This window comes from Ptychodera flava, chromosome 15 (assembly GCF_041260155.1).
Source record: "Ptychodera flava strain L36383 chromosome 15, AS_Pfla_20210202, whole genome shotgun sequence".
Classification (NCBI taxonomy): domain Eukaryota; kingdom Metazoa; phylum Hemichordata; class Enteropneusta; family Ptychoderidae; genus Ptychodera; species Ptychodera flava.
Window position 1 is genome coordinate 10,499,953 of NC_091942.1, and position 15,798 is coordinate 10,515,750.

The window sequence follows — 15,798 nt, forward strand, 5'->3', positions numbered from 1 at the left end:
TTGCCCGACGCTCGTTTTTCTCCCACCAGATCAGCCGTCCAGGAAAGTGCAAGCCCGTTTGGGCGATAACTGTTGTGTGCTTATTACAGAGACAGTCTGATGGCTCTCCGGATGCGCGGAACAAGTTTCCCATCGTTAAATAAGGAATAATCCGCCAGTTCAAAATATGGCCAAAAACTCGAAGAAAAAATCGAAAGTAACAAACAGTACGAAGAGGTTTTTCGTTCCGAACAGAGAAGCATTTCAAAGAATGAACTTCCTTTATCAGGTGAGGTTACAAGCAACTTAAAATCCCCTATGCTCACATGCGTTCCTTCCAGATAAGAAAGGCAGGTGTAACAAATTGTTGGGGTATTACATCATGCAATCATGATCATGTATCTGCAATTGTAAATTATGAGGGGCAGACCATTTTATATACTGGGGGGGGGGGAGCTGTTGGAGTGTTGAGATTTATGGTAGATTTTTTCCCACCAAGTTCACTATGTGTAGTACATGGTTGATTTTTGTGATCCAACAAGGTATGTGGGAGTATACTTCTGAATGTTTTGTCTGAGTGTATTCCAGCCAGTTGAACCAAGGGAAAAGCTGGGTTGTGTGTAAATTGAGTGATTCTGTGTCACACCTTGGGGTATTTAGGTTACAGTGGCGAGCAAAGCGAGTACGAGATCGATATATCAAGCAGAAAATCAATCCATCTAGCAGACCACCCAGCCCACTAGAGCCTGTGTGGTAGTAAGGGACCGTCTCAGACTGTCCCATAAGTTCATGAAACAAAATTCCTACATCAAAACCCCCTCCCCTCCTCCAAAACGAAAGTTCAAAAGTGCGAAATGTTGATGCTTGCCTGAGAGTACAATGTAGCATTTTGCTATAATTACTGAAGAATATGTTTCCCCTGACCACATTACATCGTCAAGTAATTGATCAAATTTGAGTACTAACCACTGCCAATATGACACGAACGAGTTGGAAATAGTTATAGCAAAATTTGTTCATATGAGTGTGCAGTTTTTGTTAATTTTTACACACAATCTAAAGAGAACTTGTAATAAAAAAATCAAAGTACGAAAGTGAAGTTCACTTATTGAATGGCAGTCAAACACCCCTTCCTCCCCCCCCCACCCGTAAACAAAAATTTCGCTTTTTTTAACTTATATGAAAATCTTAGATGGTCCCTAACTCAAATAGGTACATCATGATTAACCCTAAGAGTATGGCGAGTTGGGAGGCGGCGTAGTCAAAGCCAGATACTCTTGCTGTACTACATGTAACTCATAAGGCTCCATCATGATCAGACCTCACCAAGTTTGTCTTGTGATGGTTTATGTCATGGTGGGAGGGGAGTGGGACGGGGCATTAAGCATTGAGAGAGCACCCAATGTCCCATTAAGGGCTGATTTATCTCAAACAAAGTATGGGGTTTTGATATATGAATATGCTGATGGAAATTGTTCACTCTACAAGTTCACATGATTGGTGATTTTGAACACAGTGAACCCAATCCATCTCAATATGTACTCCAGCATTCCTCAATTTGCCAGGGTAATCACGCTTGATGATCTGTTTCCCCAGCTAGTCTTCTCCAAAGTGATTAATGGGAAGGAGTGAATCCAAGCTAATGAGTAGCTGTGTGCAGTTACCATTCAATTGGAAGTTGGTTTATTGCCTAATTAGTCAGAAATTGGATTTACCTTTCAGGCCGCTCATTGCACACTGGTACATAATCCTGATAACGTTGAATTAGCAAGGTTTTACATCACCACAATGAGAACCATAGCTAAGAGACTGGTGCTACGAATGTAAGTTTTGCTTAATTAAATTTTATAGATTACTGGTAACATTTTTTCCCTGTCATCAGAAATTTGAACAAAAGTGCTTTATTGTTGAGTTCTGATGTAGAAAAACTAGAGTTGCAATGTTCTGTCTAAATTTGACAAAGTAGAGCAATCTATTGATGAGTTGCAGAGGGCAGTAAATGTAATCCAGCGACTATCTTTGAACTTATCATATCGATATTTTTTCATCATGTGCACATTATACGTCTATTCATCTACTGATACAGTTTTCAACGTTCCATAACTATTGTCTGAAATGCTTGCTATGCAGCACCATTTGTATCAAATCATCAACTGAACCAACACTGTGCTTGAATGTTTCAAGAGTTCTCATGTACTCTTTTGCTGTCAAATATTCCTGAAGTCTACCAGTTTGATATGAAAGCTCAACTGAATACATGTTTTCCTTCATAATTCATTTACTCTGGATACAAGTTATTTGAAGGGTCACCTAAATTAAACATGTCAAATTCTGCAAACCTTTTCGCATTTTTCATTTGCAAAAGAAAATTTGTTTGTTTTGCTATATAATACAGACAGCCAAGTCAATCAGTTTTAATTTTGTCAATAATTGTAAATTATGGAAATGAAAAGAAGTTATGAATATTTAACCAAACCTCAAGTAGGTTATTTGAGATTCATCTTACGCTCTCTATCAATCTCTATCAATCTGTCTTAGTGGAAGATGAGGTTTAGACTGTGATTCAAAGAGTTATTTGTTGGATAAGTAAGATAAATTGGTTATGAGAAAGTTAAATTGATGGTGTGTGTTTCCATATGCAAATAGCTAATTGGGATATCAAATGCTACATATATATAGGTTAGAGATTACTGGCTATTTTCTTGACTTGAATGCATACAGATAGAAAAGCACAGAATGTGAATCGATTCTCTATATCTGCCCAATTTATGTAGGCTTCATTAATCATGATATCACAAATACACAGAACAAGTCGAGAAACATATCGTGTCGGGTCGATTTGTCGTGAAAAATTTACAGGCAAATTTTTCAAATCTGGTGTTGTGGTTTACAGTGTGGCAGTAGCAATGTACCGTTGCTAATGTAACTTGACAATGCATGTCTATCCAATTAGACCGTGAAATTAGCACACGCATTAAGTGATGAGGCAGGATAGCCTGTAATCCTCTCTGGTGTCAGGATCAGAATTTACAAGGAGTTGCTTCATTTGCTTCTTGATTCACTGTCTCAGCGGTGATTATGGAAATAACACAGGAGAATATTAAATTTAAATGCCATAGTTTAGTGTCTTTAGATTCGACACAGTTGCAATGCCCAACCCTCATATAATACAAAGGGAAGGGAACAGTGAGCATCATTGATATGTTGCTAGTCCTGAACAATTTATTTTTGCTGGACTTCTGATTTTCCAAGTGATTGAAAATCGTCATCTACTGATCATGTCGCTGCTCAACCTTTACTTACAATCAAAAAACTAGTATGTTATAAAAGTTTGTTGAAACAAAGTTTTTTCACCATTTCATATCCTTTCTGTGTGCTCATAAGTAACTCTGTGAAGTATTGATTTAGAACTAATAACATGGTGTAGTTGAAAAAAGACACTGCTTTTGTTTAGTTTTTATGGGTACACATATAATATCTCCATGAAGTAGAATTTATTTGATGAGAGAAATACTGTCTAAAACCTTATCACTACTTTTTGCGTGACGGCAAAATTGATGCAAACCTGTGACAGTAATCTAACTCTGAGAAAAATTAATAGGCAGTCTTGAAATGCAGTGTGTCAATTGAGAAAATTACTTCACTATCAGCGAATTAATTAATACCAGCTTTTGTTATTATATTTCACAGATGATTCAGATAGTACATACTCAAAAATCAAGGATATTTTCCATTTCTGTTTTCTCCATCAAAATGTTTCCCTTTGTCAGTATTAAATGTTTCAAGCTGAATGTAAGATGGAAAAGAAACAGGGTCTTTTCTTAGGAGGAAAGTAATCACCCGTCAGGATTTATGTATTGTTTTATTTTCAGAGATCCTTCCATAAAGAGAACAATCTGTAAGAAGTGCAACTCCCTGCTTGTACCTGGTGTTACAGCAACAGTTAGAATGAGAGGTGAGAACGGAAACACTGATTTGAGATTACCACCATAGCATTGCATCATTTCTGAACAATGAGAAGATGAATCTGCACGACATTCAAATCTCAGGCAAACTTTGCTCTCAAGAGTGCCTATCAGATCACGGGGTCCAGCAAGCACTCAACAGATACATCACAATAAATTTACTGTATTCATTCGGGTAAGTGACCCAACTTGAATAGATGCCTCTCCCTGACAAGGACTTTTTCTCCTTTCATTGTTCACAGCCAAAAGGGAACAGCATCTTGTCGTGGCCTGTCTGTCTTGTAAAGCTGTGAAGAGGTTTTTAGCTAGGGAAGGGTATCAACTATGGTCAGAGAAGACGGAGCTCAGGGTTGGACTACAAATGGGTATGTATCTGAGAGCCATTCCACAAGTTGGTCTGGCGCTATCAATATTTCATTTGTACCCTATGTTTTTTCAGACAGTTTTTCAAACCTTGTTTTAGTGGTCACGAGGTCACAACTATCACGTAAGAGACACAACCATGTAGATGTTGGTGCAGTGATGTTGAAGTATGGTCAGCTGGTCATTTTGATAACGATAATACCTAATTCATTTCAAATGGTTAACTGGTATAAGAAATTTTCATGATCTAATAAGCAGCAACCTTTGAGGCAAATATGTCAACCAGTGTGGTGCAAAGCTTTGATTGTGATGTGTTCACTGTACAGATGAATCAGTGGAGGGACTGTGCATCAATTTTCCATGACCATGACCATGATGTGTGGATTTCTAATCCCTTTTGATGTGATCTCATGTCATTTCAACAACTGTTATCATTGCAAAAAATAAAACCATATCAAAGATATTCCTGCATTTCCTCCTCGGAGAGCAAGTGGTTGTGTGGATGAAGAGCTTGAAACCTGCTTTATTGTAGGTTTTGGAACAAAGTGATGAGACTTGAACCAACTTATTTGTGTCTCTGCATGAATCAGTATGACTTTCACTTGTAACGCTATATCTTGTCGATTTTTTTCCCAGAACAAACACAGACAGCAAACCAAACCTCTGAATCTGGACAGAGCTCACAGACCACATCCGAACAAGAGTCAAAATAAACTATGGCATTTTCAAGAGAAGTGACTTTGTAACAAAGAAACCAAATGTTTTATCTGCACTGCTAAAAAAGTGCTTCAATTTTTTTAGCTTCATGCTTATTTTAAGTGTATAAAGATGCACATTTTACTGCCCTATGTTTTAAAATGTATTATAAAGTGAATAAAACTCATGTGAACTCACGGAAATTATTATGAAATCAATGTTTATTATAATTCATTTTCTGATGCCTGTAGACAGTAGTGTACCATAACAGACAAAGAATGTTATACACAAGTACATTTTCAGCATGTTGGGCACAAATAATTTCAAGACTTTTAGAAATTCTTTCTCTTTGATATTTTCCATATTTTTATCATCAAATATATGCAGCAATGTTTACTTCCATTCCGCTCTTGAGAAAATTGGAAATGGATCATTCTCAGACATACCAAGACATTATGATATTTAATCCTTTTAATGGGTCTCCCTGTATTGTCGTCTAATTACTTGAACAGTTGAAAATGGAAACTGACAAACTCCAAATCAAAACAATTGACAGTTCACAAAATATGTAGACCTTTCTCTGTACATTTACTAATTTTAATACAAACTTATGACAATCTAAACATATTCAGAAAGCCCGTCCATTGGAAAAATTAATCTGTCTTCAGAATTTCAATGTAAACTCTCTAGTAAGAGACTTAAAAATTGAACACAAATTGCCATAAAAGACAGACTGCTACTAGCGTTGGAAAAAGTTATATGCCCCAAAATAATGAGACTGACTTTTCCCTTATTTATTCTATCATCAGAAAATCTCTTTATATGTTACAAACCTTACAAATCAAGGTTCAGAACTATGAGGGCGCCCTACAGAGGCTTGCCTTATGGGGAGAAAATAAGTTTATTTTGCAGGGACCATAAAATGTACTAGATACATTCTACTATTTACATCTTTCACGAGCTCAGAACCTAGACAAACAGACAGAAGAAAAGAAAAAGGGACATTTATGAACATAGTAGAACAGTAAAATGTTAAGTTTACTTCGTTGAAAGGAAAGAAAATTCAAGGCAAACATGAACAGCTTTTGCTAAAATGTGCTAGTTTTGCTAATATCTTTTATTCTGACCTTAGAGCTCTAATATTATCATTATGTCACCCCTACAGAGCTTATCTTGGTAGTTACATCTGCTATAAACTTTATCTCCCAAGTTTCCACTAAATGGTATTGCAGTTACAGAAAAAAAAAATATGAAAACTAAACAGCTGTATAGGCAGGCTTTCAAATTAGAAATAACAAAGTTGCTTGAACACTGTTTTTTAAATGTACAAGAACCAGTTTCCAAGGTTGTAGTTTGGCCTTTAAAACCAACTCGGATCACACTTTATTAGAATGGAACAAACACAACGGCATTTTGGAGATAACGTACAACTTTCAAGAACAGTATGGCGAGTTCATTTTTCTAAATTCCCAAATTTTTCTTTGAACAACCTGTCAGCAATTTGTAAAAATTAATGGAATGATGTCCTGGTGCACTACTTGAAAAACAAGTGTGCATAACACAGCAGGCAGACAAAGATACATTGGCCAAAATATCCATGGAAAGTTGATGACTCAATCTCCAATGCAGTCTCCCCTAGTCCTAGCCCAGATAATGGTCTGGTAGAAATGGTATGATTTGTCCAAACTCCTTTTCGCATGTTTTTTAATCCTTTTGGCCCATTTTCCTGTATAGAGGTCTCACTTTACCGTGAAAAAAAAATAGAATTTGGACAAACCATTGAGGCGAGAGGGTTAATACCATGCATTGCATGTGCTACATTAAAAGAATTTATTATTTTTATCCAAAATGTGGGTATGACTAACACATTACGGAAATAGCGCTGTAAAGGAAACAAACAACTAAAAAATCCGGCCATCATTATACATGCATAACTTTTTTGAAAACTCTGGGAATGATATCTTCACTGGCGATTTGAATGTTGTTGGTTGACGTGGGATAATGCTGGACTGAGGAAAGCAAGATGACCTTTAGGGCATTTGTTTGCATAGTGGCCCTTTTCTCCACACTGTAAAGAAACAAAAGACAAAACACTGGATGTGAGTTCAGTGATCTTTTGATAACAGCTTTAACCCCTGTATCTATGACCATGGTTTTAATCAGCCCCTTGAAAATACTGATGTCAGACCAAATTATGAGCAGATGATTTTAATTTGTATTATTCTGCTGAACAACTGCAAATCAGATGGTCATGTGACTAACAATGTTTTTCAGGTTGCCAGAATACAAAGTAAGTTTATTTCTTGTAGAACTGATCTGCATATTTTTATATCTCTGATAAATTGAACTACACACTGCTGTAACAATCTTTATACAAATGGCTTGACCTGGATTAGAATTGTGCAAGAATGGCAATTATTCAAAGTTTAGGGTTTCATGTCATGATGTATCCAGTTCATTATTGAGAATACATTGAAAGATGTCTCATAAGGACACTGATATAGGGGTTACCAAAGTGTCTTAAAAAGAAAGGCAAAATAGTTATTTGTGGTCGAATTTTATTTGACTTGCCATATTCTGCATGAAAAATCTGTCCGGATTGGAGAGGTGACAGTACATTCAGATTTGACTGACATTGAAATTAATATTTTCTCCATCATATATACTGACACACATGATGAATGAGCAACCTGTGGAGGAGATCCAGTTGAAAGAAAGAGATCACTGACTAACCTTGAAGCATGTGACAGATTCCAGCGGCCTCGGCGCACCTTTGGGCTGGGAATGGTGATGGGAATGCTGCATCCGGTCATCTTGCTGCATCATATGATGCATCGGTGGCGGCATTCCCATCACTTGTATCGGCTGTAAATGGAAAATATGACATGGATAAATTCTAGTCAGGTGATGAAGCAGTCACTGGTCATGAGAACAAAACTGTGCACAGAGGCGATGTTTCAGCCACAGTCTATTTAAATCACAGCAACACTGGTTGTTGAAAGAAGTACTGGCAATAACCATTAGCCAGCATGCTCGTCTAGTCAAAACATATCCGGTACGGTGTGACCGCTGAAGTGTCTCAGAGGGGGATGAAGCATAACACTTCCAACCAACATTAGACTTTGTGATCTTAGTATTCACAAACTGAACCATACCCATTTCAGAATGGGTGCTGTATTCTTCATGGCCACTGAGGTCATAGATGAGACGTAATCATGACGTAATATGTAAGATAATTTTGTTCATGTTTGATGAACCCATTGTTTCCATTCTTCATAGATATGTACTGTGGCTGATCATGTTCTGTGGCTGATCATGTTCTGAAAGCTTATCTACATGTTTAACAGTAATACAATTCAAAACGTATATAATCCGAAACTTGACCTCTTTTCAATGCTAATAGCGCTGTTCACGGTTACAGGTTTGTTACTAAATATAGCTGTACGCGCGCAACATTGGACAAGCAGCTTGAAATGCGGACAAATTTTATCAATGTTGCATGCGTGGCTGTTTTTGCAGCTTGTACTCTGAGTCGTTAATATGTTTTTTAGTATTCATTGTTACACTAGCAGTCACCCACTGAGATGTATTTTCGTCGTTCTTGCATGCGTAATTTTCAAAAGCGTTATCTGAAAATGCGGACAAATATTTATTTTTGCATATTAATGAGAGAACAGTGACGTAAACTGTGAACAGTCCTATTCTCATTTTGGCATCATTTCCCCCTAAAACACAAACAAATAATGCCCTATTGTTTCGTCTGCAACACTGCCCTGCCACTGAATCCTTAGAATTCAAACAATGTGAGAATACATCCTTACTCTTGCTTGTCACATGGCGTTTAGAAATAAGAGGTGGTCATATTTACCTGTTCACTTGGCGTGACTGGAAACCTGGGACAGTTGATAGCTTTGTGACCCTGTTCTCCACAACTGTGACATGTGATGTTGGCCTTCTTCTGTGCTGTGGCTGGATCATTCACCACGGGCAGTTCAAATTTGGGGCTGAGAAACGGTAAGAAGTAGTAAACGACATCATTTGGGCAGTCCCATCACAGTGGCATGTATGAATCATGGTCTATGCACTCCAAATCATTTCAAATTTAAGGACTTCCAAAGCAACTTTCATTAACCTTTGTAGGTCTGAAATACCATTTTATGACATAATTTTATGTATCATTTTAACGATATCACTTCTGATCATAACAGCATTGTTGAAAATTATGGATAGATTGTCAATTTTCCAGAACTTTCAGAGACTCATTTTCATTTTCAAGGACTTTCTGGGACTTTCCAGGAGGCTTTAAAATTCAAGGACTTTGAAGGAGTGTACGCAACCTAATGAATATGCATACATGCATGATGATCAATGCCAAGGTGCAAATTTATTTTGCAAGACTTTCATCAACATGGAAAAAACTGTGCCCCTCCTTGTTCAAATCCTCTGATGCAAAAATTTACAATAGTTTTGGCAATTGAGAGACTTACTGCATGAATTTACAGTTTGGTCCTTCCAAACACAGACCACACAGGTACTGTACACAAATAACTCTTCTTGTGTGCCTGTTTCTGCAGTGCGGTCCTGGTAAGGAATTGTTGAAAAACATGAATATTTTAGTGGCAAACGATGGCTGACATGGAAGATTTCTGTGAGTGTCAGATGAATAACAGGATATTTGCATAAAGGTGCCTTTGTAAAAAGAAATATTTTACAACTCACACATAGATATTAAGCTTATGAAAAAGTATTTTTCTACTCAGGTAAATGGTGTTTGAACATTCAAGTTTCAGCTATATATTCAGAAAATTTTGAATCCAGCCGTTGTTTTGAGCTCATGAAATTCGATGCTGATGTATGTTTGTATCATGCCATTCTGTCATGTGTGTAAATTTGAGGAAAATACGACACTGTAACAAATATGCTCACCGTGTTTGCAGAAACCTCTGTCATACCATGGACAGTCTTTGATTTTAGATTCTGGATCTATGTGTAAGAATGGGCACTCTTTGTTGCTACACTGACCTGTCACGGGTAAAACAGAGACAACGTTGTTAAGGTACACAAAATACAACTATGAGGGAATGCCCTCATCAAGAGACTTTGTAAAAAAATATAGGCCACACAGTGAGTTATATGTATCTGAACTTAGTATATTAAATTCATTGGTACAAAAGTAAGTTTCATGTAAAATAGTAGCGTTAAATAGGTGTTTTTGTTCTAAAATCATTTAAAATATGAGTACATATCTTCTTATATTTTGTGCTATCTGTAACCACAGGTGAAACATTATAAAATAATAAAAACTCACTTTTCAAGACAGAGAAGTGTTCACACAGTGGTTTACAATAAAAGCTAACCAAAGCTAATGGAGCGCTTACCGAACTTTGAAAAGAAGAAACACTCAGGCATTTTTGTCATGTCATATTCATGGAGAAATTCACACTGGTCGCCCTTTTTGCAGAGACCTCGGAGCCAATGCTTGCAAACGATACTCCTGTCACCTCGGACATGACGGAATGGACAGCTGCCTCCTTTGCTGCAATCACCTCGCTTGAAGAAACTGCATATTGCAGAGCCAGATTCTGAAATGGAAGAAGATGATACATGCAATTACATTCTCCTTTTTGTCTCCTTATCTCCCCGATCACCGGGGAAATTGAATACAGTATGTGGTACATGTCAATGAACATGTCTGAGAATGTGAGCAAAAATGTCGATAAGATTTGTCTTGAGTTTAAAAAAAAACGGACAATAATCAGGTAACTTTAACAACGACCTCAAACCATTTCAGGTCTTGATCATTTATACTCTATACCCTGTCATCCAATCCTTGGCTAAATATGACAAATCATGACAGCAATTATGAAACTTGCAATTATGAAACTTGGTGACGTTTTAATACTGGCAGTTTCTTCTAGATCAAAAGAGGAAGGCAAGCACACTAATTATATCATCCCAACATCAAAGGCATGCAGTATGTTACTCTGATAAAATATATAGTACTTCAGAATGCAACACCCTATACGTATCTTAATTCATAATTTCTGTTGGTTGACTTTTGTTACAGTCAGTAATGAACAGTGATGAAAAATTTTGTTTCTTCTAGTTAACTCACATCATGTAATTCTCTAGACCTTTATTGGCAAAATATATGCAAATATTCCCAGTAATTCAACTTAAATTATTCAGAATGTAAATTTTTAGTTTCAGAATTTACTTTCTTCTATAGGAAGTTATGATTTTCTACATGAGCACATTTTCACAGAAAACAGACTGAAATTCTAGAACTGCTATGGAAGTAATGCAACATTCCTTGTTTGATATTAAATTGCTATTTTTCTTTGCATCAGGGTTGTCTAAAACGGGATTCAGAGGGTTGGCCCAGTGCTCTGTTTTTCAAGCAATCTATTCACATATTAATAACCATACCAAAAACAACATTTTCACAACTAAACAATATGCAAACTCTGCTTTGTTATGCAGATTTGCCACCACAGTGTGAGTTTCAACCTTTGGAGAACAATGTTTATCATAGTTTCAGTGTGAATATGGATGTGACTGCTCAATTACAATAGGCTGAAACATTCAGACAGACATCAATATGCAAGATTAAACCATAATATATTGCCGTTATGTACAGCACATACATACTATGTACATTATTTGTACATTCTATGTACATTATTTTTATACACAAATTTTGCACAAGCTTCACAAATATTGACTAATTTCCCACTCATATTTTTTTTCTATCCTGACCAAAGAGGCAAATAAATTGTTAATAAATAACATAACATGTAAAAGGTCCAAGCATAACTATTCACTTGGAAAAGCCCTTGCCCTTCACCTAATTTTTGGTGAATTCCTATTGTTTTAAATGTATGGTAGGACTATATATTAAATTTCTAACAAAAGGTATCAGGGGTGTTAGATTTCAACATTGTTATAACGGGGAACAGCTGTGAACAAGATACATATTGACACCCTCAGAAGGTATCAACGCAATGAAATACACAAAGACTATCGATACTTAATTGTTACAGATGTTGGTATTTTCTATTGTTCATGAATACAATAAATGATAACAGATTAGTATTGAGTAAATGTGTTCATATTGCATTCTATTGTTTTCTTTCTAACTTGCATTGTCATGCAACAATAATTATGGCATTTATTTAGAATTTTAGTCGTTATTATCACCATTTATGTACAACCATGTAACTTGGAGTTTCCTCATTATTGATTCATTTTCATCATACTTTGCTCACAGAAACTTCAAACTACTTTCTTTCACAATCAAGAATAGACATTCATGTACAAGCGGCAAAGTTCTAGAAATCAACTTAAATTCACCAATTTGGGCTTAAAAGTGACTGACATTGTTCTCTGCCCTAACTTTTATGGGAAAAAAATGAAATTTGAAGCCTATATATCAAAGCTTTCTTCACAAATTATCTAACTGTTTACCAGTGGAAATATTCTAATAGCTACACTTCTATATGCACTTCATTCTTCACACTCTTGTACACAGTTAATTAATCTCAGTGCTGGTAATGGAAACGTAATTCTGAACAGGTTAACAATAGCGCTCAGTACATTTGTGATTCACAGCACAAAACACTATACACAGTACACTCACAATATCTACAGCCCTTAAAACATAATGTTTGATGTGAATATTGACAGAAAGGAACATCAAAGTATTATGAGAAACGGCAATCTGAGTCTCACTGCTATATTTGAATATATTGTGAAATACAGTGATGTGTACAACTAAATCATAGTATAGTGTCCTGGCTGATGGACTATTTGATGTAAATGGTCAAAATGGCCATTAAAGTTACACTTGTGACAGCATACTGATGTGCAATACAACTTGTCAATTGTACGCAACATGTTGTATTGTCCCATAAAATTAACTAGTACATTTGGAGAATACAATGTATCTTCAAAAAAGTAGAAAATTGGAACTGGAGAGTAGAAAATAAGCTACACACAATATAATGAAATCAATACAGGATAGTCACTCCTACTGGGACAATAAATCAAGTTATATGTTGACCCTTTGATGACCTCATGAGTACTTAGCAAGGGTATAGCTGAATAATAATGCTGGTTCCAATGTCACATTCTCTGATTAGTATGCAAAAAATAACTATTTCGTCTGAAATTTTTGACAAGGCATGGTTGTGACAGTTATGAATATGGCATTAAATGGTTCCTACTATTATGTCAAAAACTGTGTTTTTATGCAGAGCGCAGCAGAAATAAGTAAAGGCATGGACAAGACTTCCTGCCAGACAGTATTACTTTCCCATCTGACAAGTAAGGAAAAGTGTATTTTCACCCACTTGGCTTGGTATGTCAACACAGCTTTTGTCAATAAATCATGTTTACAGAATTTTTGTTCTCAGGAGTCTTCCAGCATTTAGCATTTTATAGAAAAGCACCATGTGGGACATGTTGTGCTTCATAGTTTTCACTAATTTGGCCTAATGATGAAATATCAACTTTGCAGGAACTTTGGCAACAGCAACAAATACATGCAGATGCTGAATATAATAACAAAGATATAAATGGACTACCCTATGTCTCAAGTATTACTGTACCTGTAATTTAGGAAATCATGTAAAATATTGCAAAAAAATTCTACATATATTGAAGAATACAGATGTCCTCGTGGGAAATTAAGTAGCTTGTTATGAATAAATAATTATATATATATATATATATATATATATATATATATATATATATATGTAATGTAAAAATACTGTTCTTCTTTCGATGTTCAACTCTAACAAACAATACAAATGTACGAGTAAAATCACATAACCGTTCTGCTGCCTGTGTTAATTGGTAGAAAATATGATTCTTTGAAAGCCGTGTGCAGAACTGTCAAGAACATGAAAATGCACTGTACATGGACCTGAGCATTGAGCGTCCATGGCAAGCAGGACCAACTAGGAACTACTATTTCATTCTGAAGCGTACGCTGCATGCATGTTAAACAGACACATTCTTAGCCTTCTAAAGTCAAGTCATGCAATAGAATTTTCAAGACACCTAGAAAATGATTGTGACACACATCACTTTGATAGACACCATAACTAGCAGGTCATGTGAGTAAGAAACCACGTTTATATATCTCTTAACAGGACAAGTTGATAAATATATGTTTATGTACGTTTATGAGGGTTTTCAAATGATCGAGCCTGTGAAGGCTGAATGTGCCTAAAAACTGCAAGTTTTTAAGTTTTGTTCACATTTCCCTCAAAGAGAATTAAAATCATTTTCTTTCATTTTCCCGAATAAAAAAATGTCATGGGTGACATAAGAGGAATAAATTACAAAGAATGAACTAATATTTCCAATAGTGTTGATCGCGATTTCGGGTTTGTTACTAAATATAGCTGCACACGCCCGACTTTCGGACAAATATGCTGAAATTCGGACAAATTTTGTCGTCGTATGCGCGGCTGTTGTTGCAGCTTGTAGTCTCAGTCATCAATTCATACAAATAAGTGTGACACTAAATAGCCATTCTAACACTCGCAGGTTTTATTTTCGTCGTTTATGCGGACAATGGGGACAAATGTTTATTTATGCATATAAATGAGAGAGAACAGTGACGTAATTTGCGATCAGCGCTATTAAAATGGCAACTGTTCCTGATGATGAATCGGTGGAGAAAAATGAGTTTCGATTCTAACAAAATCTGGAGAAGAATTTGAAATATCTAGTGATGTCACTGAGATGAATTCTACATTTAATACTTGTAATATTGAACATGTCATGCTTTACTGGTAATAACCAACATGACCTGATAGAGACAGATGTGTAGGGTTGCTGATTTGCAAGATCTTCTCAGCTTTAAAGATGGAACACCAAATTGTTTTAGAGTTATAAAAATCATCGCTGAAAAGCAAGCAAATGAAGTCTTATCTTTCATTCAAAAATGAAACTTCACAATACATCCGCATTGACAGCAAAATACTTCAAATGCTTCTCATTTTTTGGCCGCACCCGAAGTAATTGTAGCCCTTTGGTCTAATGTTAGGTCATCGGTTCTATATCTGCGGTTCGAGCCACACTACCAAAGAGCAAAGGCTTAAATAACAGGCGTTCGGCTCACTCTATGTACGACCCTACATTGCAATCACAAGGCCGTGCACACAGTGAACCGCGAAGCCATAGTCAATGAGCGGCTTCCTAGTTCTGTGAGGAACCGTGGCTTTTTGTCAAGTTGATTCTTTTATTATCGCCCCGCTTTCAAATCATCTGCAATCCTTTATTAGCAAGAGCAATAAGAACCAAATGTCATATTTTATTGAACGACGACATTGACAGGTCGCGCTGTTTTCCAAGGATAAACAAGAGGGAAATAGATTATTCAACAAAGCCTGGCAAACTTACTGTCCATTCCCGGGAAGGGCAGAGGTTGGCTGCCTAACTGCTGCTCTAAAGCTAACTCTATTTCAAAAGTTAGATTCTGGACACTTGCTACTAAATTCTGCATCTTGTCGCGTTACTCTGATCACATTCAATGGCGAAGAAAATGGGTAAAATAACCACTTTGTAGACGCACACTCAGAATCATAGGTACGTTCTCGATCTCACGCTAGTCGCCTGAACTTTAACCTACGATGCTGAAGTTATTTTCGTATTCGTTTTCGTATTCGTTTTCGTATTCGTATTCGTATTCGTATTGGAGTCACTGACAAAATTTTTTATTTTTAGTCCAAATTTCGTACGTATTATATAAAAGTTCTGTCTTTATAGAACTTAAAGTGCT

General features: G+C 36.3%; 2 protein-coding genes across 3 annotated transcripts; one reads left to right on the plus strand and one right to left on the minus strand.

The window, feature by feature from the left end:
* Positions 1 to 5: 5 nt before the first annotated feature.
* Positions 6 to 5,209, plus strand: LOC139151125 (ribonuclease P protein subunit p21-like). The gene is made up of 5 exons (XM_070723678.1): positions 6 to 268; positions 1,702 to 1,802; positions 3,852 to 3,934; positions 4,187 to 4,309; positions 4,944 to 5,209. Exons 1-5 carry the CDS (start codon positions 167 to 169, stop codon positions 5,018 to 5,020), a joined length of 486 nt encoding a protein of 161 aa, XP_070579779.1. The 5' UTR covers positions 6 to 166; the 3' UTR covers positions 5,021 to 5,209.
* Positions 5,207 to 15,646, minus strand: LOC139151123 (cleavage and polyadenylation specificity factor subunit 4-like). 2 transcript variants are annotated; one of them, XR_011556346.1, is made up of 8 exons: positions 15,420 to 15,646; positions 10,382 to 10,585; positions 9,930 to 10,025; positions 9,491 to 9,584; positions 8,872 to 9,007; positions 7,737 to 7,868; positions 6,854 to 7,071; positions 5,207 to 6,427 (listed from the first exon to the last, which is right to left on the minus strand). XR_011556346.1 is itself a non-coding variant. In XM_070723675.1 (7 exons), the coding sequence occupies exons 1-7, from the start codon at positions 15,520 to 15,522 to the stop codon at positions 6,967 to 6,969; spliced, it is 870 nt and encodes a 289-aa protein (XP_070579776.1). In that variant the 5' UTR covers positions 15,523 to 15,646; the 3' UTR covers positions 5,207 to 6,966. The 2 variants fall into 2 exon arrangements, 1 of the variants encoding a protein (XP_070579776.1); XM_070723675.1 differs by having other exon boundaries at positions 5,207 to 7,071.
* Between the last annotated feature and the right edge of the window lie 152 nt (positions 15,647 to 15,798).